Source organism: Chanodichthys erythropterus, chromosome 3 (assembly GCF_024489055.1).
Source record: "Chanodichthys erythropterus isolate Z2021 chromosome 3, ASM2448905v1, whole genome shotgun sequence".
NCBI classification, from domain to species: domain Eukaryota; kingdom Metazoa; phylum Chordata; class Actinopteri; order Cypriniformes; family Xenocyprididae; genus Chanodichthys; species Chanodichthys erythropterus.
In genome coordinates, this window is record NC_090223.1 from 12,083,199 (window position 1) to 12,108,675 (window position 25,477).

The 25,477-nt window shown below is 37.6% G+C and overlaps 2 protein-coding genes and 1 long non-coding RNA gene across 4 annotated transcripts; 2 read left to right on the forward strand and 1 right to left on the reverse strand.

Annotated features, from left to right (window-relative positions):
• Positions 1–1,937: 1,937 nt before the first annotated feature.
• On the forward strand, positions 1,938–19,093 carry LOC137017088 (uncharacterized). Of its 2 annotated transcripts, XM_067381042.1 has the most exons (9): positions 1,939–2,127; positions 3,522–3,794; positions 3,875–4,267; positions 9,640–9,912; positions 10,964–11,170; positions 11,250–11,537; positions 12,217–12,417; positions 15,096–15,163; positions 17,096–19,085. In XM_067381042.1, the coding sequence occupies exons 1-9, from the start codon at positions 2,052–2,054 to the stop codon at positions 17,372–17,374; spliced, it is 2,058 nt and encodes a 685-aa protein (XP_067237143.1). In that variant the 5' UTR covers positions 1,939–2,051; the 3' UTR covers positions 17,375–19,085. The 2 variants fall into 2 exon arrangements, with proteins under 2 accessions (XP_067237144.1, XP_067237143.1); XM_067381043.1 differs by lacking the exon at positions 12,217–12,417 and having other exon boundaries at positions 1,938–2,127; positions 17,096–19,093.
• On the reverse strand, positions 11,051–12,207 carry LOC137017122 (uncharacterized). Its single transcript, XR_010894560.1, has 3 exons — positions 11,700–12,207; positions 11,314–11,449; positions 11,051–11,168 (listed from the first exon to the last, which is right to left on the reverse strand). It is a non-coding gene; the product is annotated as an uncharacterized lncRNA (long non-coding RNA).
• A 1,703-nt stretch (positions 19,094–20,796) lies between the features above and the next one.
• On the forward strand, positions 20,797–24,349 carry LOC137003302 (endonuclease domain-containing 1 protein-like). Its single transcript, XM_067363413.1, has 3 exons — positions 20,797–20,911; positions 23,360–23,682; positions 23,798–24,349. The coding sequence occupies exons 1-3, from the start codon at positions 20,797–20,799 to the stop codon at positions 24,347–24,349; spliced, it is 990 nt and encodes a 329-aa protein (XP_067219514.1).
• The last annotated feature ends 1,128 nt before the right edge of the window (positions 24,350–25,477 follow it).

The following is a 25,477-nucleotide window of genomic DNA, read 5'->3' on the forward strand; positions in this document are numbered from 1 at the left end:
TGTAAAAATATAGAACTTAGAATAAGTTAGAATATAGAACTCAACTTTAGGCTACTGCAAAAATATATTTATTTTAATTCAGACAAGAGGTCATGCCGTGACAAATTGATCTTCTACTGCTCACAAGTCTTTATGTGATGCAAATTCGCAGGTCAGAGTTCATCAAACATGATCTCTGGAACACAACGAAATGTGAATTTTTTGCACAAGCTTGCGTTTCCAGTCTGATGCATTCGCATTCGTTTGAATGGAAGTCAATGGAACGAACGGAACTGCACTCAAAGTGCGCGGCAGTGATGGCGGTGGTGTAGTTGAGCTATGCCGCGGACTCCGTGCCAAAATCAAGCATCCGAACGACCGACCGACCGATCGGCCGATCGAAAGTCAAACCGAACGTCTATCCGAATGTCTATTAGGGGGTGGATTATACAAAATTTGATGACTGCTAAGCAAACTGAGAGGAGAACTTACGTGTATACGCTCGCCAGCCGTCTGGCCCATAGTATTCATAGTATAATCCCATAGTATTCAGGCGTCAGATGTAAGATATGAAATGTTAGATGTCACGGTCCCGTGTCGGAGCTGCGCTCAAAGTGCACGGCAGCGAAAGTTTTTTTCTAAGGTAATTTTTTCACTTCACCACGTCGCTTCCACATTGAATAGCTTCTCATCCTTACATGACTGTTAAAGTTAACTTACATTTTCGTAAACCTTATTTTGTGCTCTAAACACTGACATATTGCATGACTTTGTGTCATACAAGGTCATCGTAAAATCTAGAGAAATGTTCGAGGTGGTCAGCGGGGTACAGTTGAGACACATACCCACACCATAGAATCCTATTGCGGCCCATGCAGTTTAGTTGCACGATGTAAGTTCTATTAAGATCTATTAATCTATTAAAATTAATAGATTTCATCTGTTTTATTATTGCTGTTTGCAATTGTTCAATGTTTTTTACTGTTACTCAACTTTTCAACTGTTAATATTAAATGTATGGCCTAAAATTAAATATTGTATCACTGTTTGCCATTACTGCACAATGTTATACAAATGGACTACTTTTAACTAAACAAAATAATAAAATAAAATACTAAATGAAAATAAAAACTGTTAAATTCTCATTTTTAAAGGTATTTTACATTTGCAGTGAATTGGTTAGGCAGCTTTACAGCATTCCGGATGGGTGTCTCAACTGTACTAGGGTACTGTTTCAACTGTACCTGACTGTTTTCGACATGGGTACAGTTGGAACAAAAAAGCTTCTTGTGTTTATGAGCTAATTGTGAAAAATATGACCTACTTATGGATGTTAATTATTAATAATATTTTAGTAGACAAGTAAAAGAAATGTCATATGAAAAATCACTTCGTTTCACTTCTTTTCAGTCCCATAATTTTGGTGTGGTAAGCAAAAAGTGTACCAACTGTACCTGGTCTACCCTAGTTGAGAGTATATTTTTTATAGTGAGCAAACGTCTAACGTCTGAGAAGTATGTCGCCGCCGCAATAAATTAATATAGATTATCCACACGTACGTTATGCAGACATTTATCCACATATACGTTATTTTGATGCAAAGTAAAAAATATACTTTTTGTCGCCGTCGCCTCAACCATCACCGCCGCACAGTTTGAGCGACCGTGACATCTAACGTCTCATATCTTACGTCTGACACCTAAATACTATGGGATTTTGGCCAGATGGCTGGCAAGCGTACACAAATTTTGTATAATCCACCCCTCATAGCAGTTGAGCTTGCGCTGGTGTGAGTAGCGTGTTGTGATACGTGTTAGCCCCCCCCAAAAAAAAAAAAAAAAAAACTTCATTGCTACACGTGAATCATGCATGACGTCTAGCTCGACACTTCACTGCCAAGTGAGACGTTCATTGAGACGAGTGCATGTAGCAAGGATTTTTTTTTTTGAGCCCGTCGGAATGTGACAGTTTTCACAGTTTCGAAAGCACTACTATGTCAAAACACTCGAGGCGTGGGTGTCAAACTATCCCTACTGTAAACATTAGTGAAATTCACAGAAGGCTTTTGGACTATGGGCACGGGTTTCGACAGAATCGCTCTGTTTTGTGTTTTTCTTCTTAATGGGACTTTGCGTTCAGCTCAAGCAGGTAAGTAATTATTTTTTTTATTGAGTTTAGCAGAGAACAAAAATGAAAGTAAAATACGCTTCTTGATCTAAAACGGCTTTGTAACTACAGACATTGTGCATTAAATATAAATGTATATTTATATACTCATATAACTAAGTATACGAGTTTTGTTAAATAAAGCGAACTATCCACGAATAACTTGACTGCGATCAATATTATTAAACATATGTGACTAACGTCAGCATGTTATTACAGGCTCAGATGTTTCAGCAGCCTCAGATTACTTTATTAAAAGAATAACATCTTTTCATAACATAAAAACTTTTTAATTATTTGTTAATTAGCTTGAATATTACTATGATATTTGCTGTTTATTAATGGATATGAAACTTTATTATCAGAACATGTCTGGAATTTTTCTTGTTGCATCACAGTATATTTTCCATGTTTGCAACAGTCATCTACTACACAACATCACTTAATCCACACACTCTAAAAAAAAAAAAAAAAAAACCTACACTTACTAAACCCCACTGCACAACACAGCACATTTACAATACTCTTGATTTACAATTAAGTGTCTTATTTAGCTCAAGGATCGCCTGGGGCCAGTTGCATAAACTTAGTTACTATATTAAGACTGTGTCTTAAGAACTAGTTTGACCAACTTGCAGTTAACCAAGGGGTAATCAATGTTATTTTTCCAATTCAAAGGACAACATCTACCTTTTTATGTAACGGACTTTAAAAAATTAGGACCACTCTTCAAGAAAAACATTAGTTTCTTAACTTTTAAGACTAGTCTAAGTGGTTTATGCAACCGGCCCCTGATGCACAAACGAGTGTTTCAGTTTCAGTTTTTTGAATCTTGGAATTCTGTTCCTCCGATTTGATGGTAATAATTCAAACTCATTATGCAGAACATGATTAGGATCAGAAATTATATTATTAGCCAGTCTTAACAAATTATTATAATAAGTTGAGTCATATAGCTTCTCTAGAGGCTGGCCAGCAATCCTTGAGCAGATTATTAATTGATTAAACAACTGTGTTTTTAGCTTAAACAGACAAACTTTTATACCAATTTGTATATTTTTACCACAATTTTATACCAAGTTGCAATATTGCAGTACACTCATTAATACAGACATAAAGAACAGTAATAAACTTATAAATAACATATTAAATTAAGTAAATGAGTTAACTGAGGCAAAAGTCGTACTCATAGTTAATAGTGAATGTGTTCTCCCCATACTGAAGAGTTACCCATGCATCTTTCTGTAGCTGAACTGCTTCTGTGCTTTACACAGCGCATGTTTTAACTGCTTCCTCTTCCAGGAACTTAGTTCTTTTATAACATTTACACTTCAGTGAACAGTAATTTCATGCATATTTATTCCTCTTGATTGCAGAGAAACACTTGCTGTATTACAATTACACGGCTTTGTCTAAACCTGTGGATCTGTCGGGCATCTATGAATTCACTGCTATGGGTCTGCTGGACGACACACAGATCGACTATTACAATAGTGAAGAAAAGAGAAAGATTCCCAAACAACAGTGGATGAAAGAGAAACCGCCGGAGGATTACTGGGAAAAAGGCACTCAGTCCAGAAAGAGTAAAGAACAGTGGTTTAATGTGAACATCCATATTCTGATGAACCGCATGAACCACAATGAATCAGGTGAGAAACATTCATACAGTTTAACCTGCACATGATTTTTATTAAGACACAACAAACATTTTGACTCTTCTCCATTTCAGATCTTCATGTTCTTCAGTGGAGACACGGTTGTGAAGTTGAGAAGCAGGGAGCTGATGTGAAGTTTTCTGGTGGCTTTTATCAGTTATTCAGTTATGATGGAGAAAACTTCTTGTCTTTTGATGTTAAAGAGTCTCGATGGGTCGCTCCAGTTGATGAAGCTCTACCAACCAAGAGAAAATGGGACAATGTGCCGATCCTAAACCTATACACCAAAGGATACCTGGAGAAAGAGTGTGTGGACTGGCTCAACAAATTCAGAGAATATGGAGACAACCATGATGGATCCTTCCAGATGAGGAAGAGTGTGGAGATCAAAGAGGGGGATGAAAGAGCAGTATATTATTGTTTGGTGTCCCACAAATCCCTCAAAGAACCAATTATCAACATATGGGGTAATTAAAGCAGTTATACCAAGAGGCAGAAATATCACCTGATATTTATCATCTGAAGACGTTTATCCACACATACGTTATTCAGATGTAAAGTAAAAAATATACTTTCTCAACTATGTCGCCGCCATCACCGCACTTTGAGTGCAGCTCCAACACGTGACCGTGACGTCTAACATCTCATATATTACTCATATTTTACGTCTGACGCCTGAATACTATGGGATTTTGGCCAGACGGCTGGCACATACACATTAGTTCTCCTCTCAGTTTGCTTAGCAATCATCAAATTTGCTACACAATTTGCAAAAATGCTACACGTGAATCACGCGTGGTGTCTGGCTCAACACTTCACTGCCACACGTGATTTACGTGACGTCTGCGTCTTAAAGGGGACCTATTATGCCCCATTTTACAAGATGTAAAATAAGTCTCTGATGTCCCCAGAGTGTGTATGTGAAGTTTTAACTTAAAATACCTCACAGATAATTTTTTATAGCATGTTAAAATTGCCACTTTTAGTGGTTGAGCAAAAACGAGCCATTTCAGCCTGGGTCCTTTTAATGCAAATGAGCTGCTGCGATCAGCCTAAGAGGGCGGAGCTTCACGAGCTGGTTCTCCCCTGTCAGGATTCAGTCAGGATGCACTATAATGTCTGAAACTGCGAATATATCCTGCATGGAGGTAGAACAGGTATAGTTTAGTTCAATTACGGTTATAACTTATATTGTCTTCTTTTTTTTATCCACTATATTAGTACAAGCCTGTTGTACCGTCCGAATGATAGCCAAAACTATACAGATGAGTTTTATGATGTTTATTGTACTTCACACAAAAGATGAAGCGTCCGTTTTCACTCTAGAAAATCTCTGTATGCTTAATAAAACACTGCAAGTGTGCATTAAAATATTATCCATAAATACTCTCTCTTATCCTTGTATTATCATCATCAACATAGCGAAGAACACAGAAACACTTGTTACAACTAACAGTAAACAAATATATAAAGACCTTATGCCATTCAGGTGGTGCTTAATAAACTAGTACATTTTATATCTGTAAATAAACTCTGATGAGCTGTAATAAAGTGCTCTCACCATCTAGTATCACTCTGGAGGCTGTAAGCTGGATCATGAACAGTTTTTACTTCTATATCCTAGAGTAGCACATTTTAGCACAGTCTCTGTTTTGTATTGTCCCTTTGTATTGATATTCGTTCACTAAGCAGTCTGGTGTGAAATGATTCGTGCAGACATAAACAAATTTCGGGCAGACCTGAGGGAGCATTTTCCTGGAAAACCAAGTTAATCCACCTTGTTTTCAGGAGCTCAGATTTAGAGAGTAAATGGAGAGAGCTATGTTGATTAATCTGTTCAGCTACAGAACACCTGAAATGTTTGGGAGACTTTCTTGTCAGTGCAGCAATGGCGGACTCGCTGTTGTCAGCAGGTACACACGGGACACAGAGGTAAGTGATGATAATAATGCAGGTTTATTGACAACAGCAGTGGAACAACATAGACGAAGGAGAATCCAGGTTAGTAAACGCGATGAAGGAAAGTCTTTGATAAAGTCTTATTTGAGTAATGAAGTCTTTCTCTTTTCCAGGGTTGGAGCGGAGTTAAGGCGAGGAGGTGATCGTAATTGAGGGCAGAGTGGAATCCAGGGAACAGGTGAGTACAGGCAGGTAAGTGGGTCAGGTTGATCAACATGGTGTAGTTGAGACCAGACAGTGAGTGAACGGGAGGAGTGCTGCTTTATAGTGCTGGCTGGTGATTGCTTACAGGTGTGTGTTATTAGAAGTCAGGTGATTGGGACCTGATGACTGGTGGGTGAAGAGGGTGGTGACTGTGTAGACTCCCTGACAGTACCCCCCCTCCTCCAAGGGCGGCTCCTGACGCCCTCCGATGGCGACAGGGTCGACCATGACCTCTGGGTGCTGGACGGTCTGGGTGGTCTTGGTGAAATTTGGCCAGGAGAACAGGATCTAACACATCGTCACGATGGATCCAGGACCTTTCCTCGGGACCATATCCTTCCCAGTCAATCAGGTACTCAAGACGGCTGCCCTGTCGTCGGGAATCCAGGACCTTATTCACTCTGTAGATCAGGGGTGCTTCAATGACTTCGGGAGGAGGAGGTACTGGCGGCTCGTCTGGTGCTGTGGAAGAGGGAGACACAGGTTTAAAGGGTTAGTTCACCCAAAAATGAAAATTCTGTTATTTATTACTTACCCTCATGCCGTTCCACACCTGTAAGACCTTCGTTAATATTCGGAACACAAATTAAGATGTTTTAGTTGAAATCCGATGGCTCAGTGAGGCCTTCATAGGGAGCAATGACATTTCCTCTCTCAAGAGCCATTAATGTACTAAAAACATATTTAAATCACAGATGCTTCCTGAAGCAGTGTTTTGAAATCGGCCATCACTAGATAAGTCGTTATTTCTGGCGCACCAAAAATATTCTTGTCGCTTTATAATATTAATATTGAGCCACTGTACTCACATTAACTGATCTAAATATGTTTTTAGTATATTAATGGATCTTGAGAGAGGAAATGTCATTGCTCCCTATGAAGGCCTCACGGAGCCATCGGATTTCAACTAAAATATCTCCGGCATGAGGGTGAGTAATAAATGACAGAATTTTCGGAGAGGGTAAGTGACTTCATTAATCTGCCTCTCGATGGTGAAGGGACCTATATAGCAGGGACTCAGCTTCCGGCAGGGCTGACGGAGACACAGATCCCGTGTAGAGAGCCAGACTTGATCTCCCAGATGATCGACGGGGGTAGAGGATCGACATCTGCAAGTGTTTATGTCTCCGCACAGCATGCTGTAGATGTATATGGGCTGAGTCCCACACTCTCTCGCTCACTCGAAACCAGTGGTCAATAGCTGGAACATCCGAGGGTTCCTACGTCCAGGGAAATAGCGGGGGTTGGTACCCGAGTACACACTGAAACTGGGTAAGGCCTGTAGTGGTCTGTTTGAGGGAATTTTGTGTGTACTCGGCCCACGGGAGGAAGCGGTTCCAGCTCTTCTGGTTGTCATGACAGTAGGCCCGGAGATACCTCCCTATCTCCTGTATCTTCCGCTCAGTCTGGCCATTCGTCTGAGGGTGATATCCAGATGAGAGGTTGATGGAGACATTGAGGAGTTTGAAGAAGGCAGTCCAAACACAGGAAGTGAACTGTGGCCCATGGTCGGAGAAGATTTCCTCTGGGATACCAAAGTTGCGCAACAACTGATGGAAGAGAGCTTCTGCTGTTTCCATAGCGGTAGGCAGTCCTCGAAGAGAAACTAACTTGCAAACCTTGGAGAATCTATCCACAGCAATGAGGATACAGATAAATCCATCAGAGTTCGGTAGATCAGTGACAAAGTCGACTCTGTCGTGGGACCATGGACAACGTGGGATGGGTAGTGGAACCAGTTTGCCAGAGGGTAGGTGACGTGGAGTTTTGGAGATGGCACAGACTGAGTATCCTTGGACGTACAGGGAGACATCTCGGGCCATACTGGGCCACCAGTAATGAGCCTGAAGGAGCGAGATGGACAGTGGATATACACGTCCTTTAGGTGGAGTGGCCCCAGGCAGCAGGTCAATGGCACAGTCCTATGGCCAATGAGGTGGTAAGCTGGTGGCTGCTTGTTTGCTGAATACATCCTTGAACGCCAGATAGTCAGATTGAATTTCGGGAGTTTCGGGACTCTCCGCACGGGTGGAATGTATGAGAAGGGTAGATTCACTAACCAGGGGTTCAGGAACTTTGGAAATGCAACTTTGAAAGCAGGCTGGAGTCCATCGCAGAACTTCACTGGAATCCCATCTGACTTCCGGAGAGTGTTGAGTGAGCCAGGGGCATCCCAGGATGACGTTAATAGTGGGTCCCTCCAATACCAGAAACGAGATGAGTTCGCTATGCAGACATCTGACTTGTAAGGTGATGGTTGGTGACTTGAATCTGACCTTTCCATGTCCTAGCGGTTTTCCCTGGATGGTTTCCACCTTTAATTCCTCATGACGTTGAAAAGGTAATTCCAGTCTTCTTAGTAGGTTCGGTGAGATGAAGTTGCCGGAGGAGCCCGGGTCAAGGAGGGCACGTACTGAAACAACATAGCGTGGGATGAGAAGTTGCACTTTGAGAAGTGTTCATTTAGAAATTGAAGGATCACATTGGATGGTACTCAATGCAGGATGTGGAGGACATGTGGGACACGCACAAATCAGGTGGCCAGATCTTCCACAATACAGACGCAGTCCATTAGCAATAATCTTGTTGGGAAAGTCGACTGGTGTCAGTCTGCATGGGTTCTGGTACTGGAGGACAGGCAGCGGGTGAGAGCAGAGAATGAGGGGTTACTTCGGGCAGACAAGCTGTAAGTTGTTGAGATATTTTTACGGCTTTCAGCTTAAAGCTCTCCAAGCCAACAGTATTATCGCAGATAACCATTTTAGTTCGTAGTTGTGGGTCGTAGACTCTCTGACAGCAGTGAACGTACTCAGGGCGGTTCTATGTTCAAATGGCAGTGTCTGTCAACGTTCGTGGACGGGATTTGTGGGGATTAAAAAAAGGAGTGGGTGGATTTTTATCACTATAGGGTGGTTGTATACACACACTGCCAACACACATTTATGTCCAAACTCGTTGCAAAAGTGAATTTTGCATAATAGGTCCCCTTTAAATTAAATGAATTAAATAGAAAAAAAAAAAAGAAAAGAAAAAAAACATCAAGACGTCAATGAGACGTTCATTGAGACGAGTGCATGTAGCAAAGTTTTTTTATTGAGCCTGTCGGAACGCTACAGAACACAGTTTTGAAAGAACTAGTATGTCAAAACACTCAAGATGTGTGTCACTGGGTGTCAAACTACCCATCCCTAATGAAAAAATCTGTAAAATTCACATAAGGCTTTTCAACTATAGGGACCAGGTTTTGTCAGAATTGCTCTGTTTTGTGTGTTTTTTTTAAATGGGATTTTGCGTTCAGCTCAAGCAGGTAAATTATTAATTTTTATTGAGTTTATCAGAGAACAAAAATGAAAGTAAAACTTTTACACTTCTTGATCTAAAACGGCTTTGTAACTACCGACATTGTGCATGAAATATAAATGTATATTTATATTTTAAATTAAGTAAATGAGTTAACTGAGGCAAAAGTCATACTCATAGTTAATAGTGAATATGTTTCCCCATACTGAAGTGATACCCATGCATCTTTCTGTAGCTGGAATGTCTTCACTGTGTTTTATGTGCTTTACCCACCTCATGTTTTAACTGCTTCCTCTTCCTGGAACTTAGCACTTTCATCACATTTACACATCAGTGAACATTTGTTTCATGCATATTTTATTCCTTTTCATTGCAGAGAAACACTCGGTGTATTACATTTACACGGGCTTGTCTAAACCTGTGGATCTGCCGGGCATCTATGAATTCCGTGCTATGAGTCTGCTGGACGACTCACAGATCGACTATTACAATAGTGAAGAAAGGAGAATGATTTCCACACAGTTCTGGATGAGAGAGAAACTGACAGAGGAATACTGGGAAAAAGGCACTCAGTCCAGAGAGAGTAAAGGACAGTGGTTTAATGTGAACGTCAATATTCTGATGAAGCACATGAGACACAATACATCAGGTGAGAAACATTCATACAGTTTAACCTGGACAAGATTTTTATTAAAGGTGCCCTCGAATGAAAATTTGAATTTACCTCGGCATAGTTGAATAACAAGTGTTCAGTACATGGAAAAGACATACATTGAGTTTCAAACCCCATTGCTTCCTCTTTCTTAAGTAAATCTTATTTGTTTAAAAGACTTCCGGAAAACACTCGGATCTCAACATAACACCGACTGTTACGTAACAGTCGGGATCATTAATATGTACGCCCCCAATATTTGCATATGCCAGCCCATTCGACGCATTAGACAAGGAAAGGCAATATTAACGGCTGGATCTGTGCACAGACAAGGTAAGCAAGCAAGAACAACAGCGAAAAATGGCAGATGGAGCAATAATTACTGACATGATCCATGATATCATGATATTTTTAGTGATATTTGTAAATTGTCTTTCTAAATGTTTCATTAGCATGTTGCTAATATACTGTTAAATGAAGTTAAAGTTACCATCGTTTCTTACTGTATTCACGGAGACGAGAGCCGTCGCTATTTTCATTTTTAAACACTTGCAGTCTGTATAATGCATAAACACAACTTCATTCTTTATAAATCTCTCCAACAGTGTGTAATGTTAGCTTTAGCCCGTTAGCCACAGAGCACAGCCTCAAACTAACACAGAATCAAACGTAACCATCTAAATAAATACTTTACTCACATAATTCGAAGCATGCATGCAGCATGCATGACGAACATCTTGTAAAGATCCATTTGAGGGTTATATTAGCTGTGTGAACTGTGTTTATGCAATGTATATATAGTTGAGAGCTCGTGTGGCAGAGGAAGCGCATCTCTTAAAGGGGCCGTGCTGAAAAAATCAGTGCATAGTTAATGATGCCCCAAAATAGGCAGTTAAAAAAATTAATTAAAAAAAATCTATGGGGTATTTTGAGCTGAAACTTCACAGACACATTCAGGGGACACCTAGGACTTATATTACATCTTGTAAAAAAACAATCTAGGGCACCTTTAAGACACACCAAACATTTTGACTCTTCTCCATTTCAGATCTTCATGTTCTTCAGCGGAGACACAGTTGTGAAGTTGAGCAGCAGGGAGATGAAGTGAAGTTTCTCAAAGGCATCGATGAGTACAGCAATGATGGAAAGGACTTCTTGTCCTTTAATATTAAAAAGTCTCGATTGGTCACCTTTATTGATGCAGCTGTACCAGCCAAGAGAAAATGGGACAATGTGCCGAAGCTCAGAAACACCTGTGAGTGAATGTATTTGTAGTTTATCAGCAGATGTTATAGAGATGAAACTGATTGATGAACTGATTCCTGTGTTTGCAGCTCCTCCAGATGTTCATATGTTTGCAAAAAGGTATATCAAGTACAAAACCAGGCTGAAACTCACCTGTATGGCCACTGGCTTCTACCACAAAAACCTGATGATGAAAATTAGGAAATATAACACATCTCTGCCTGAACATGAGACCAAATCCACAGGAGTCAGACCAAACCATGATGGATCTTTCCAGATAAGGAAGAGTCTGGAGATCAAGGAGGGGGATGAAAGAGCAGTATATTATTGTTTGGTGTCTTACAAATCCCTCAAAGAACCAATTATCAACATATGGGGTAATTAAAGCAGTAACACAGAGAAGCAGAAATATCAGCTGATATTAGAATAAAAAATAATTTTAAAGGGGTTCTATGTACAATAAGATTTTTACTTTAATAAAGCATAAAAATAACCCGATATGTTTGTAGATATTTAGGAAACATGCTAAGTTCACCTACTTGTTTCTCAGAAAAACAATCCTACAGCCAGATATTCTACTCTGAAAATGTGCGTTCCAGTCGGAATGTCTGTCTTTGTTTTGGTCTCTGTGAAACTGTGTGCTGCCAGTTTATCCAATAGTATTTCGACATCACAGGTTGCCAGTTGGCGGAAAACACTGTGTATTGCAACCATGGAAACCAACAAACAAACTGGGTCAGAGAATCGCAGATTCAACTTGACCTAAAAAGCCTCTAAATATCTCTATGAACAACAGCATATTAAAACAACTCATCAGCTTACAGTGTTTAAGTCTCCTCAGCTTTCATTGTGAATTGCGCTCCCTCAAGTTGCTGGCAACCCATGTCTTTGAACGAGGGGACGGGCCAAACAATATTTAGAATTTGGACTGCAGTACCTATTTTGAACACTGGGTGTCTTTCCTAGAGCCCCTTTAAGTCGTAAATTTGTATTTTCTTTTTTTGTGATATCCTTAATTAATTAAAATTATTGTTCATTTTCTTTGCATTTGTATAGATGGAAAATGCTGGGACTGCCCGCCAGAGACTCCCACTGGAGCAGTGATTGGAGCAGGGATTGGAGCAGTTATTGGAGCAGTGATTGGAGCAGTCATTGAAGCAGTGATTGGAGCAGTAATTGGAGCAGGGATTGGAGCAGGGATTGGAGTTGTGCTTGTGCTGGCAGCTTTTGGTTTAGTGGTTTTCAAAAGGATTGATGGTGAGTAGAGACTGAAGAGTAGTGTCTGAAGACCTCTGATTCGGTTAATAAATAAAGATGTTTTTGAGAGAAGATAGTGGTTTGAAGTCTTGGAGACTCTTTTGATAGTTTTCACGTGTTGTCACGCCCTGAGGGGAACGCCCCCCTGTTGGGTAAAATAAGGCTTTCTTCCATTGCCCGCCAGTCGTTTTTACCAGGGGCACGTTCAAGCTCAAGCTCCGGGTTGAACAACATGTTTCCTGGAAATGATGTGCAATGAATTTGAGATGCGTTTTCTCTTGTTTGGTGGGTGTGTCAGAAATGTCAAACCAATGAGCAGCAGCATTTATATAAACCATGCGGGATTAAAGAGACAGCTCACACAATGGGTCTATGTAAAGTCGTTAACAACTATGTGTTCTTTTTATTCTGTACAGCAAGGGCAGTGACTGTAACATCGAGCGTATTTTGCAGTATTAACCCTTAAATTCATGACTGTTTCGCCAATCATTCTTACATATTCGGGTCTTTATCGACCCGGATCTATATCTAACACGGAAGGATCTCTACCTGTCGCAATAATATAAAACGCCTCTGATATTAGAGTAACAATTACAGAAGAATAAAATAAATCACATTTTGTTACCTTTTGGAGCTTGAAAGGGTTCAGTTTGAGCAGATGTTTTATGCCATCATCACTGTCCTTGTCAGAGCTCATTTCCCAGTAAATTCAGCAAATAATGGGCTAGATTTATGTTTGAGGTCACGGATATGAGCCCATTCGCGATCTCAAACGTATTCTCAAAACTATATAATTTTCAACATCTTCAAAATCAATATTTCGATCGCTAACAGCTTCACCAGATCCATCCTGTAACAGTTACAGTCATATTTGATTGCGTTCAGTACTTGCTCTGCAGTAAATCGCTGAGCCATTTCATGTTTTTCTTATTATTTCGTTTTCTGTCTAAATGAGTCGTCACTTCATCATTGTTTATCAGACATTGCCACCTTGTGGAATAAAGGTGAATTGCACTTATTCCGTCATCTAAGATTCAATTATTGTTGTGCAGAAAAAATACACGTACACTCATATATACCTCGGGTCGTTTGCGACCCTATACAATTTTTACAAAAAATGAATTCAAAAATAGGCATTCTTTTATAATTTTATGATTTTTTTCTTGTTATATTCTTTATAATGAATTGATTGAGGAATACCAACAAGGTTGATGTCTAATTTAAAAAAAATGAACGAGGAGGGTAGTGAATGACGTCCTGGGTCACTAAAGACCCGAGGTATGCATTTAAGGGTTAAACATGTATTTATACCGATTTCATCAGGCTCCGAAATCTCTTTAAAAAGAACACAAATAATGGCCTTCTCAGCTGCCATAGTTGCAACTCTTGTGTCATCAGAACAGGGTGATAAACGCACCACCGTTTCTGTATAAAAAAAACGTTTTGCAACGTTTTGTCAGGGCTGAACGTAGCCCAAGTTAGCTTTTTAAAAAATCCAGCTGTTTTTAGTGATTGAAACTACAGGTGCTGTATATGGATCACTAGTGTGCTAAATGTGCATCTTGTTTACATATTTTTTCTTTTAAAATGGAAAATTGACAGGCTTGTACTGTAGTTACATGGCTGTTTTGCCCGCCAGGGCCCTGCGACAGTCACGTTACTGGAAACTATGAATTGATGAGTTGAATCAGGTGTGTTTGTGTAGGGAGACATGCAAAATGTGTTCAGTGTTAAAAACCACTTCCTTGTGTCCAATCCTGCTCCTGGAGTTCCTGGAGGTTCTGGAGTTCTGCTCCAAATGAAATGCCAGTGCAGCTAAACAACCCTAGCTAAAACATACATCCAGATGCTTTCCTAAGCAGTTGCTTTAAACATTTATTAGGTAAATTTCAAGTAGAGTTATGAGCAGTGCACATTTTGGATGTCTCCTTTATTTGACCCATATATTTCTGGTCTTGGAGTCTCTACTAACAGGTTGATGAGTTGAAACCCATTTAGTTAAAACTGAATATGGACTAAAAAGTGTAATAGACATAAATTGTCCAGTGTTGTAATAGAGTAGAAATACATTTCACTGCATCAGTATCACAGTTCAAAATCTCAGATGTGAGCTTGAATCGCTGTTTAACCTCAATATCTGTATGTTACAGGTATGACCAAAGTAAAACTTAAAGGGATAGTTCACCGAAAAAAATTTAAATTGTCATATTTTACTCACCCTCAAGTTGTTCCAAACTTGTATCAATTCCTTTGTTCAGCTGAACACAAAAGAAGATATTTTGAAGAAAGTGGGAAACCATCATTGTTAGTAGTGGTGTATTTTTTTCATACTATAGAAATCAATGGCGCCCCAAAATGGTTTGGTTACAAACTCTCTTCAAAATATCTTCTTTTGTGTTCAGCAGAACAAAGAAACTCATATAAGTTTGGAACAATTTGAAGGTGAGTAAATGATGACAGAATTATCCCTTTAAGAACAGCTTTTCTGTTTACTCTGGTGAATTGCATAATTTGTCTGCCACAAATCTGAACTGGTCTCATGAATCTCATCAAAAACACAAGCTTTTCACAACCATCCAGTTTTTTGCTTCATATTTTTGTGTCCAAAAATTTTAGATAGATTATATCATGCACTGCACTGTGAGATACACTTTGATATTTCACTGTTTCTCCAACAGGACGAGGAAGCACTGGTGAAATATCAGACGTCAAAGCTACTAGCTCTCAGGAGGATCTTAACCCACTGGTAATTATATTCAGACAAGGAGCTTTTTGGGTGATTCCACCCCACTGCCTGCCATCCACCCCACCCCCAATATTTTGAATGATTATTATTATTATTATACTACATTTATCAGTAAATTAATATTACAATTCATTTGCCCCACAAAAATTTCATAGCGCATCACTGTATAACCAACATGCTGTGATGATAATAGAAGATCTTAGATTAGCTTATTCCTCATTTAAAACACAACTTAACACAAAATACTTCTCTTCTCATTTTTTTCCCACTACGTTTGGGCCACAGGGGAAATAATAAGAAAATAAATTAACCCCCGGTTCCACAGACAAGGCTTAAGCTATTCCCAGACTAAAATACATGTTTGAGATGTTTTAACTGAAAGAAACTTGTACTGACATATCCTAAAATATGTCACTGTCATTGTTTTATCTCAAGTTGCACAGTAATGTGTTTTTTTCTGGTGTACATTTATAAAAGCTACTTAAATATCCTAATTGAACTAATCCCTGTCTGTGAAACCAGGCCTAAGACCATCATATACCATAATGAGAACATGTCGAAGAATCACTGAAGGACAGAGAAACACAAGAACTATAAATGAGTTCCAGCCAGAGCCTCAGATGAAATCAACTGAAGTTAAAAAATAAAATAAAAAAATCTCTCAAGATCTCAGCAGAGGAGGATTATACAGCTCCGCAAACAGCATTACCAGATTCACTTAGTACTAACCAGACTACTACACGAATTGAGATAATAAAAAAAAAGTGTAATACAAAAACCACACTTACGCCAAGTTTACAGTACAGGACTTTAAACATCAGCAGATCGCTGTGCTGTTCAGACTACATGACCTGCTGTGCAGTATTAAAGTCGTTGTGGTGTTCATGACTCTAAATGATCTACAACATGGGGTTAAACACACTATGAGCTGATGACAACTGTCACTCAACGACTTCATTTGAAAATAGACACTTGGAAGAAATTAGATTAAAAACTAATTAAAGTTAAAATTAAAATTAAATAAACCCTTTCACATAAAAGTTTAAAATATTCTATCTGACCTCCCAGAGTTAAGGGCGTCATTAGAACATTTCCTTTATTGTTTCCATGATGATGCATCAAGATTGTCACATGACACACTGCGGCCACACTGTCTGATAGATAGTATCACTATAGAAAGTAACATCAGTATAGAAAGTATCACTTTCTCACCATGTCATCAACTATCTGATATTCCGATTCTTATATATTAACAAGTGAGTCATTTAAAAACCTACATCAGGATTTTGATCTTAATCTATAGCGCGAAATGGGCGCCACCTTGTTTGTGTGCACCTTAGTTCAGAGAGTCCTGTCAGTCGGATTTATAAGCTACTGCACGTGATTTCATCCATTTGTACCAAAATACATGTGGCTGGTGAACTGGGAGAAGAATAGAGTGAGCTTTATAGTTACACAATGTGTATCTGATATGAATAAATGTCACCAAATTATATTTGAATGGATTGTTATTGCTGCTTCCATAGACATCAGTGTATATTTCATTGGTTGTCTCGTTGAAACACGACACCACAGGATATCAAGTCGGCCTTTATGGGGCTTAAATCGGGCTCAAAATCCTGTAGTGTAAACTTGTCATTAGTGGTTACTCTAGGATACTACATCCCCTCCTTCTTAAGCTATCAATTTGTTCGCCTTTTTCTTTACTTAGGTGTATCTTTGTTATTATTATTACAAGATCACAAAGTCACCTAACTAAACACCAATAAAATAACTAAGGAATATAAAACTGCATGTCAGCAATACATTATAAATGTCTTATTGATTAGCTTTTTTTTTTTTTTTTTTAGAAATAACTCTTCAACATTTAAATAAATTATATTGCATTGTCTCTTTACTAACTTACATAACTTCTGACCTTATATGTCACAGATCCCTGCAGAGAAGATGGTATCTGTTCCAGAGCAGCTTCTGCAAGTCCTGGATGATTTGGACAGTTACAATCTAAAGAGGTTCAAGTGGTATTTGAAACAACGTGGGTTAGTTTCAGCCTCTCTCCTTGAGAATGCAGATAACATTGACATAGTGGATCAGATGGTGAATAGTTTTGAACAAAACGGAGCTTTGGAGCACACAGTGGACATCCTGAAGATGACGAATCAAAACCAGCTTGCTGAAAAGTTAATTAAAAACTACAAGGTATTGAAATGAAAAATATATGTTTAAATAGTGATGAAGTTTTAATATAATATAGTTGCATACATTTTTGTATGACAGAGATTTTATTGAACCCAAGCTTTTGTTATATGAACTCTTGTTTCCTGTTTTGTCCTGATATTCCCTAATGTTTCTTAAGATATATTGTACTATAAATTGATGTGTTAGGTTGTATTCCAAGTACCCTGGGTGCATGTGAATTTATTTGATTCCTTTTAAATCATCTTTAGTCCAATAAGCAGTTTTATTCTTTCTTTTACTTTTTCTTCCTTAAAGGTACACAATTTAACTTTTTTTTTTGTTCAAAATCCTTCTTCCAAAATGTGTATTTGTCTAACCCAGATCCTATTACAAGTGTTTATATTTTAGACCTGACAGGATGGTTTTGTCAGGATATTGAATATACATGCATCCCTCGCTCATGCGTGTCTCGTCATATCTGTAAATAGAAGTTCCTCCGGCTACTTTGAGTCGTGTCTGGTGTGGGAGTTGCACAGGTTAGTTGTCGCAACGACATGGAACCACTAAATCTCAAACCTCCAGGGAATCAACTGTTTTAAACAAATGTAGAACAGAGGAGAGTCTGCTGGTTGCTTGTTATAGATTTCCATGAAATAGTTTCAAGTTCCGTGTCGGAACTTTTAACACTCCAGATAAATGATTTAATAAAGTGTCTACGTTCACAAATCACTTTTAATTTTAACATGAAAACAAGTATACTTTATGTGTGATTTGGGATGGCAAATAATACATAACAATTGCCTTGATGCAGATAAATCCTGCGTTTTGACTAGGCCTGGATCCAGGATCAAATCACAGAGGCTGCTTCTGAAATTAGTGCGGGTATTTCTCGTCCTTTTCTGTTGCCTATAACTTATGATTACTGAGAGTCATTGCAATTTTGGGAGTGAATCCCGCATTTATATAATAGACTGTAAAAAGCATGGACTCGGTGTCCGTGACGTCACCCGTAGATTTCTGAAGAGCATTTCGAAGCGAAAAAGCATTAAATCGATGAAATATTGATAAATTATCCATTGTTTGCATCACATTTTTTGAATGATCTGCTCTCCATCATCGTTCTTCAAGAAATTATGCAACCTGAGCAGCATTTATGTTGTAAATATCATGCTGTTATGTCATGAAGGGCAAAATTAGCTGTATAGACCAAAACCACAATTTGTACCAACTGTAAAGATGTTTTTTTTTTTTTTTTCCTGCTGTAAAGTTGGGCATTTTAACATGGGACTCAATGAGATTCTGCTTTCTTTTGGAGCCTGTCCCTAGAAGTTAACTGTTAACTGGACTGGAGAGGTTTCTGGAAAAGATTGTACTTGACTGGGAACTTTACATTTTTGGTTTGATGTTTCTTGCATATACAAGGAAAGTTAATGCTGGTTTGTGCCCATTTATATTGTACATTTAAATGATAAATGGGTTGAAATTGCATGCATTTAATCTAGTTACGGCCTATGGATTCCATATGTAAAGAACAAGTATTTTCTATTTTCTATTGCTTTTAAATAAAAGATTATTTTGTCCAATTGGTGCTGTAAATGGTTCCCTCTGTACATATTAAAGAAACTGTTTTTGTATTGCCTATATAATGTGTATTTCTACAAGACACAAATATTGCTTGTTTTTTCCAACTTGTTTGCTGTTAAACATTTTTATTTGCCATTAATTTTTACAGTATATGGATAAGTTGTAGATTTGTAGATAGTGACTTTAATATTTAGCAGATAAATGTGGGCAAGTACACAATAATAATAATAATAATAAATAAAAAAAAAAAACCCGAGGGACACTTTACATATTATTGAAAAATAACACAAACAAGCAGTCAGTCAGAAAAACAGTGATCATATAACATACAAGACAATAACCAAAGTAAGTAAAGATCTAACAAAACAAAAAAAAAAAAAAGGAAACAATCATTGTTCATTGTGGAACATATCATATTCGGTTATATTTATCACTGACATGCTTCAAGAAGAATATAAAGTGTAAAAAAAAAAAAAAAATGACATACTAAACTGCTTAAGCAAACATTTTGCAATGACATTAGAATAGGGCAACGGCACAGATGAAAAATACTGTACATACAAATTAAATGTCAAATGATTTTAAATTAATTCAGACAGCAGTCTATATGGCTCTTCTATGAAGTCATATAACATTGTATAAAAGCTTTTGTATTTTTAAATCAAATATGAACATATCTTAGTAGCAAAAATAAATATGCTTTTACACTGTTGGTTGTTTATCAGCATATAATAAAATTATGAAACAAATTGTATGAAAACAAAGTATTGTGTATTGGTTTCTGTTATAAAAAAAGTCCAACTGTATCATAATGAAAAAGAAATGCTGGTTTACATTCAAAAGCATTAACAACAAAGCAGAGAACTCACTTCTGTAATTTCGTTAAAGACAGCCTAAACTTGTCCCTTTTTCACTTCCCTCAGCATCCAAAACATGTATTCAGCAACAATAAAAATAAATCAAAAGGCTGTTGTAATGATGTGGTTGTGAAACAACACACAAGAACGAATTTGCAGTCTTTAATAATAAGAACAGGGCAAATCCAATGAGATGATTGATTACTGCACAGCTGAAACTAATGAGTGTCCATGACAACAAACTCAGGGAAACAGTGCAAATGGAAAAACAAGTCCAAACTCTGTGTGTGACAGCTATAAGCACAACTACTTGTTTTTTTATTTTATTTTTTTAATGGAAAAATACATTCAAAATACAGAAAACAGAGCACATTTTATTCAACCAAAGTAATGTGAGAAAACATCCTATTAGGATATATGTATAGCCTAATCAGGGCATTTTCACACCTATGGATTATTTGTTTTGTTCTGAAACAGGGATTCAATTTGTTACAATGATGCATTTTCTTCTTGGTTCAGTTTGATTTCACATGGCCCAAAAATAATGACATGAATTACTCATTAATTTAAAATGAATTACTCTCCTTTAATTAATTACTCATCTTGCCATTCCACACCCGTGAAACGCAAAGCAGATGTTGGGAAACAGAGTGCAGTCTAGATAGTTAAAACGTTGCAAATGAACACCCATTTTAATCCCATTCAGCTTCTATTCAATTGATTCAGAATGACCAATCATTTCACTAGATAAGACCCTTATTACTCGTCTGGTATCATTTAAAGCTCTTTGAAGCTGCACTGAAACTGACATTTTGACCATGACCGTTTGGAGGACATTGAAATCCACTTTATGGAGAATAATCCTTTTTTGACTGAAGAAATTTTCGACTGAAGAAAGAAAGACATGAACATCTTGGATGACATGTGGGTGAGTAAATTATCAGGAAAATTTTACTTTAAAAGTAGACTATATTTAAAAACTTTTATTTAAAAGAGCACTATATTCAACCAGCAATGCCCTGCAGCTCTCATTCACTGCTCTCACTGGTGGCACAAATGAGAGAAGCCCTACAGTACAAAGATTCAAGGGACCCAAATGTATCATCAGCCAGTATTGATGTGAGGACAGGTAGAAAAATGCAGTGAATTGCGGAGAATACTGAAGAGATGGCAGAATGTCCCATATAAGGCAGAAAGAAATGTGGCAACTGGTTTAGAATATTTCCCAAAGGTCCAAATATCATCACCACCTGATCCAGCAGTCTGAGCAGGTGTGGAGGAGGAGTGGGTTAATAGGGTAGTGGGGCAAAGGCAACAGGGAATGGGAAAGCATAGCTCATGGCAAGATCACCTGGACAAACATCAAACAGGCATACTATTTTCATGTCAAGTTCCTTGTTCAGGTTGTGTACGACACACCAAGTCCGGCTAACCTGCATGTATCTGGGGCAAAAGAGAAACACCCTCCTGCTCCCATGTGTCTGGGGAAAGGCTCTTTGGAACATCTCAGGCCCTGTTTCCACATGGTATTAAGATGCGTTTTGATCAGTCGGATCACAAGTGGACGAGTCTAAATACAGGTGTAAACAGGTTCTAAAATGCTTTGAGCTTGTTCACTTTCAACCACTTCCAGAGGTAGTCGAAAACGCATTTGATCAGATTTCTTTCATAGTGTCGATGCTCACAGCTGCCAAAGAAAACAAATCGATAATCAAAGTACATCATCGATAATAATGAATTTTATCAGTTAGTTGTTGGAGTGCTAAATTCTGACACCCTAAAAGTTTATTACCCCCATTTCCCAGTATGGTTAGGATTATGCAATCAAGTAGGGTCAACAAGGGTGGCAATGATTTAGCTGAAAATCCAAATTGTAGGGGCGCTGTTACGGATCAGGGGTGTGTTTCCCAAAGCGAACTATGGTCGCAAGTTCCGTCGTTACCAATAGAGTTCAATGGGACTTACGACCATGGTTCACCAACGATGCTTTCGGGAAACGCACCCCTGCTAAATTAGTACAGCACCCTGCTTCCTTCAGTTCCTCATTCCAGGGATGCTGGGTGAGCAGTTTTGTTTCTAGATTCAGCAACTTTTCAGACTATTCTGACAACGCTTCCCTTTTTTTTCTTCAAAAAAGCACCAACCATTTTTGCTACTTTTAAAATGTATTATTTTTAATGTATTATTCTTTCAGTAATTTAATTTCCCTTATCATAAGGGACTCAGGGTTTTTTTTTTTTTTTTTTTTTGTCTCACTTTATATTAGGTGGTAACTACGGTGCACTTACATTTAAATTAATCATTTGATACAATGCACTTATTGTTTACATACTTGTTTATACATTGTACTTATATTTTAAAAAATACCTGCATGTAATTAGATCTGTAATTAATTTTTATAATTGCACTGTTGACCCATCCCTTACCTTAACCCACACTTAAACATACTCATACCACCAAACCTGTCCCTAACCTTACCCGTATCCCAACTAAATAGCAGCGAAAATTGTTTTGCAATGCAGTATAAACACAATAAGTATATTGTACTATTTTTTTGATGTAAGTAGTTAAGGGCATCTAATATAAAGTGGGACCATTTTTCTTCTCTACAACACTGCCATATTACTGCAGCCATGAGTTTGTCAAAGTACAGTAATATTAACAGAACTATATATCAACAGAAACGAATGTCAAACAGTAGTGGTGTAACGGTACACATTCATATACTGCTATTGTTTTAGGTAAATGTCTTTAGGTTTGGTATGCACTTTTAACCAACAGTAATTGCCCAGTGTTTTTTTTTTTTTTGCTCTATAAGAAACAAAGTCTCATCTTTTAAATTCATCTTTTCATTGTCATTCTGGTGCTCTTTGATCAAAAAAAATAATTCTGTATCATAAGCTTGTTTTCTCATGGAAAACAAAAAATGTCCCCACAAGGTCAAAGATTTTGATTACTGCCATTTACATATTTGGCAGATGAAGCAACTTACATTGCATTATACTATACATTTGTATCTGAGAGTGCACAATTCCTGGGATTGAACCCATGACTTTTGGCATTGCTAGTGCCATGCTCTAACCACTGAGCTACAGGAAAGCACATCTTGTTTCACAGCACAATGTCATGCCAATAATATAATTTAACAATACAATAATTTAAATCTGTTTTTAAGTAGTGCTGCCAATGATTCATTTATTGATTTTATGATTTAATTGTGCAATTTAAGTTATGATTCCAAATGCTTATTTTTACTTAACATTTGCTATGTAATATGTTTTTTCTATTGTTGTTGCCATGTAAAATGTGTGTCATTTTTACATTATTGTCTGGTTACTTTGAATTCAAGTTTGTGTTTAGTTGTTTAATGAAAAAGGTGTGCATTGCTAATTTTGGAGTTTTCTTATAAACTTGGAGGGAGTTGAGTTCATAGTAATGAGTGTGTGTGGGTGTGGTCTCTACTGCAACACTATTTAAATGCATACAAGGGAAAGCTATGATCATTACGGCTTGACATTTCTGTGGGACTGCATCAACATTTCTACCACTTCAGCTTTACTTTTGGTTTGAGAATTAGTTCAGGTGAAGATGTGCCTGTTTGTCATCATCTCCGTGTTGCTGGTGTTGGGCTTTCCGTTCATCATGACTGAAGTTGTTGAATCATTCAGAAAATGCAGCAATTTTTTTTTTGAAGATAAGCCTCCAGATATTAAAGATGTTCTGAAGGATTCAGCCTCACAGGATGATACCCGCTACAAACTCATCTGTCAAAAATATGACAACGAATACAGATTTGCAACTCTCTATGACACACAAGAGAGGATCCCTATTTTCTCAGCTTACAAATATACTGGGCATCATGATGACAAACCTCATATTTCATGGATGGTGGAGCCGCAGGTAATGTTTCTCATGGTGGATTGTTAGTTATAATTATATATAATTATATATAGAGTTCTCTGAGAATTTTAATGGCTATACATCTCCTTCTCTTTGTTCATCATCTCTTCTGTAGCTTGAGCCTTTAGATGGCACAATGTCTGAACCAGGAACCAAGCAGGCTATAGACAAAGACTATTGGGACCAGGGAATACCGGACGAACTGGAACGTGGTCACTTATTTCCAAATGGCCATGCAGCTGATTTAACCAATGCCGAATCTACATACACACTGACCAATACTGTGCCACAGAAGAAAAGCTTTAATGGTGGTAGTTGGAGAGTTATGGAGCAAAACGTTAGAGAGTTCATGGATTCTAACTGCCGTGACAAAAATAACCCTGATAAAGTCTTGGCGTATGTGCTGACAGGAGCTGTGCCTGGTAACACACTCTTGAATGACAGAGTCAACATTCCCTCACACATGTGGACCGTCTTCTGCTGCTTTAATCCTAAAACTAAAGCATGGGAATCCCAGGCTCACTGGGCTGAAAACAAAAGTGAGAAAAAACCAAACCCAATAATCGCTGAAAAAACCCTGAAGCAATTAGAGGAGTTTCTGTGGAATAAATATAAACAATCCTCACTCTTCAGTGATGACTGTTACAATATTTTCCCACAAATTTAATCATTCATTTCTGAAGATGTACCTTGGTGGCTCTTAAGTAAATAATTTCCAGCATTATTTTGTACCTGATTATGCATCTAAATGATCTCTCAAATCATGCTCAGCTAAGCTTGTCTAAATGTGAGGGTGGCATGAAAGAATAACAGTAAAAGATTTCTGACCCTGTTATTTCTTCAACCTCTGTGTAATGCAGGACAAATAAATGCTTTCAAAATAAAAGCTTATACTCTCAGTGCAAAATTGAGTCTTTGTATTTATCTACTGAACATGACACAAGCATATTAAGGTCATTGATTTTGATTGTCACAACAGCATCATTTTCTTTAATTAAAAAAAAAACACATTATAGTTCACCACTCTATATACGTTAAAAACAGGTTTGAAACGACTTGAAGATGAAATATGACAAAATGTACATTTTGGGGTGAGTTGCTTTTACAAACATGTATTCCTAAATAATGAATTCAATTGAAATGGTGTTTATGAGAGTAGATCAAATGGGTTGAATGTCTTTTTTTTTACTTCATCAATTTAGACGGCAAAGAATTTGCTCATGTGTAATCTGTCATGCAGTTACTTGTGGTGCAAACCCACCAAAAGCTGATGCACATGATGGAGTTCATCTGAAAAAAAAAAAAAAAAAAAAAAAACTATGCTAGTATCTAATATCCCGGAATCAGTATCTGGCCTTAAGAAAGAAAAAAAAAAGGTCATAAGTATATGCTACAGCAGAGTCATTTTATTATCATTGAGATGCTGATAAAGGGTTTCCTAATATATGAGTTTGGTTCCAAAACGCTATAAATCCATTTTGATTAATTTGAGTAAAAAGGTGTTTTCTTTACCAAGAAATTGGCAAAATGAAAACCACTCTTTTCTGTTTCAAACTTTCACATAGCATCTTTTGGTTATAAAAACATTAAAAATTCAAATCTAGATTTTGATTTTCAAAGGTTTATTATAAAAATTTATTATTTTTTCCCCAAAATGCAATAAATGCATGACACGTTTTTATTGTTTTAGTTTCAAATATGCACTTAATCCATCAATATAAAAGTTATTTTTCATATTGAAAGTAAGTTAATTCACATATATGACAGCCTCTGAACTTTGTCAATACTAATCGTA

Excerpts from the sequence above, each read along its gene's own strand:
- LOC137003302 (XM_067363413.1), top strand. The coding sequence starts at position 20,797 with ATGCCCTGCAGCTCTCATTCACTGCTCTCACTGGTGGCACAAATGAGA. Across the intron at positions 20,912-23,359 it reads CAGTATTGATGTGAGGACAG|TTCAGGTGAAGATGTGCCTG; the intron begins GTAGAAAAATGC and ends TTTGAGAATTAG. Across the intron at positions 23,683-23,797 it reads CATGGATGGTGGAGCCGCAG|CTTGAGCCTTTAGATGGCAC; the intron begins GTAATGTTTCTC and ends TCTCTTCTGTAG.
- LOC137017088 (XM_067381042.1), top strand. The coding sequence starts at position 2,052 with ATGGGCACGGGTTTCGACAGAATCGCTCTGTTTTGTGTTTTTCTTCTT. Across the intron at positions 4,268-9,639 it reads ACCAATTATCAACATATGGG|AGAAACACTCGGTGTATTAC; the intron begins GTAATTAAAGCA and ends TTTTCATTGCAG. Across the intron at positions 12,418-15,095 it reads GGTTTTCAAAAGGATTGATG|GACGAGGAAGCACTGGTGAA; the intron begins GTGAGTAGAGAC and ends TTTCTCCAACAG.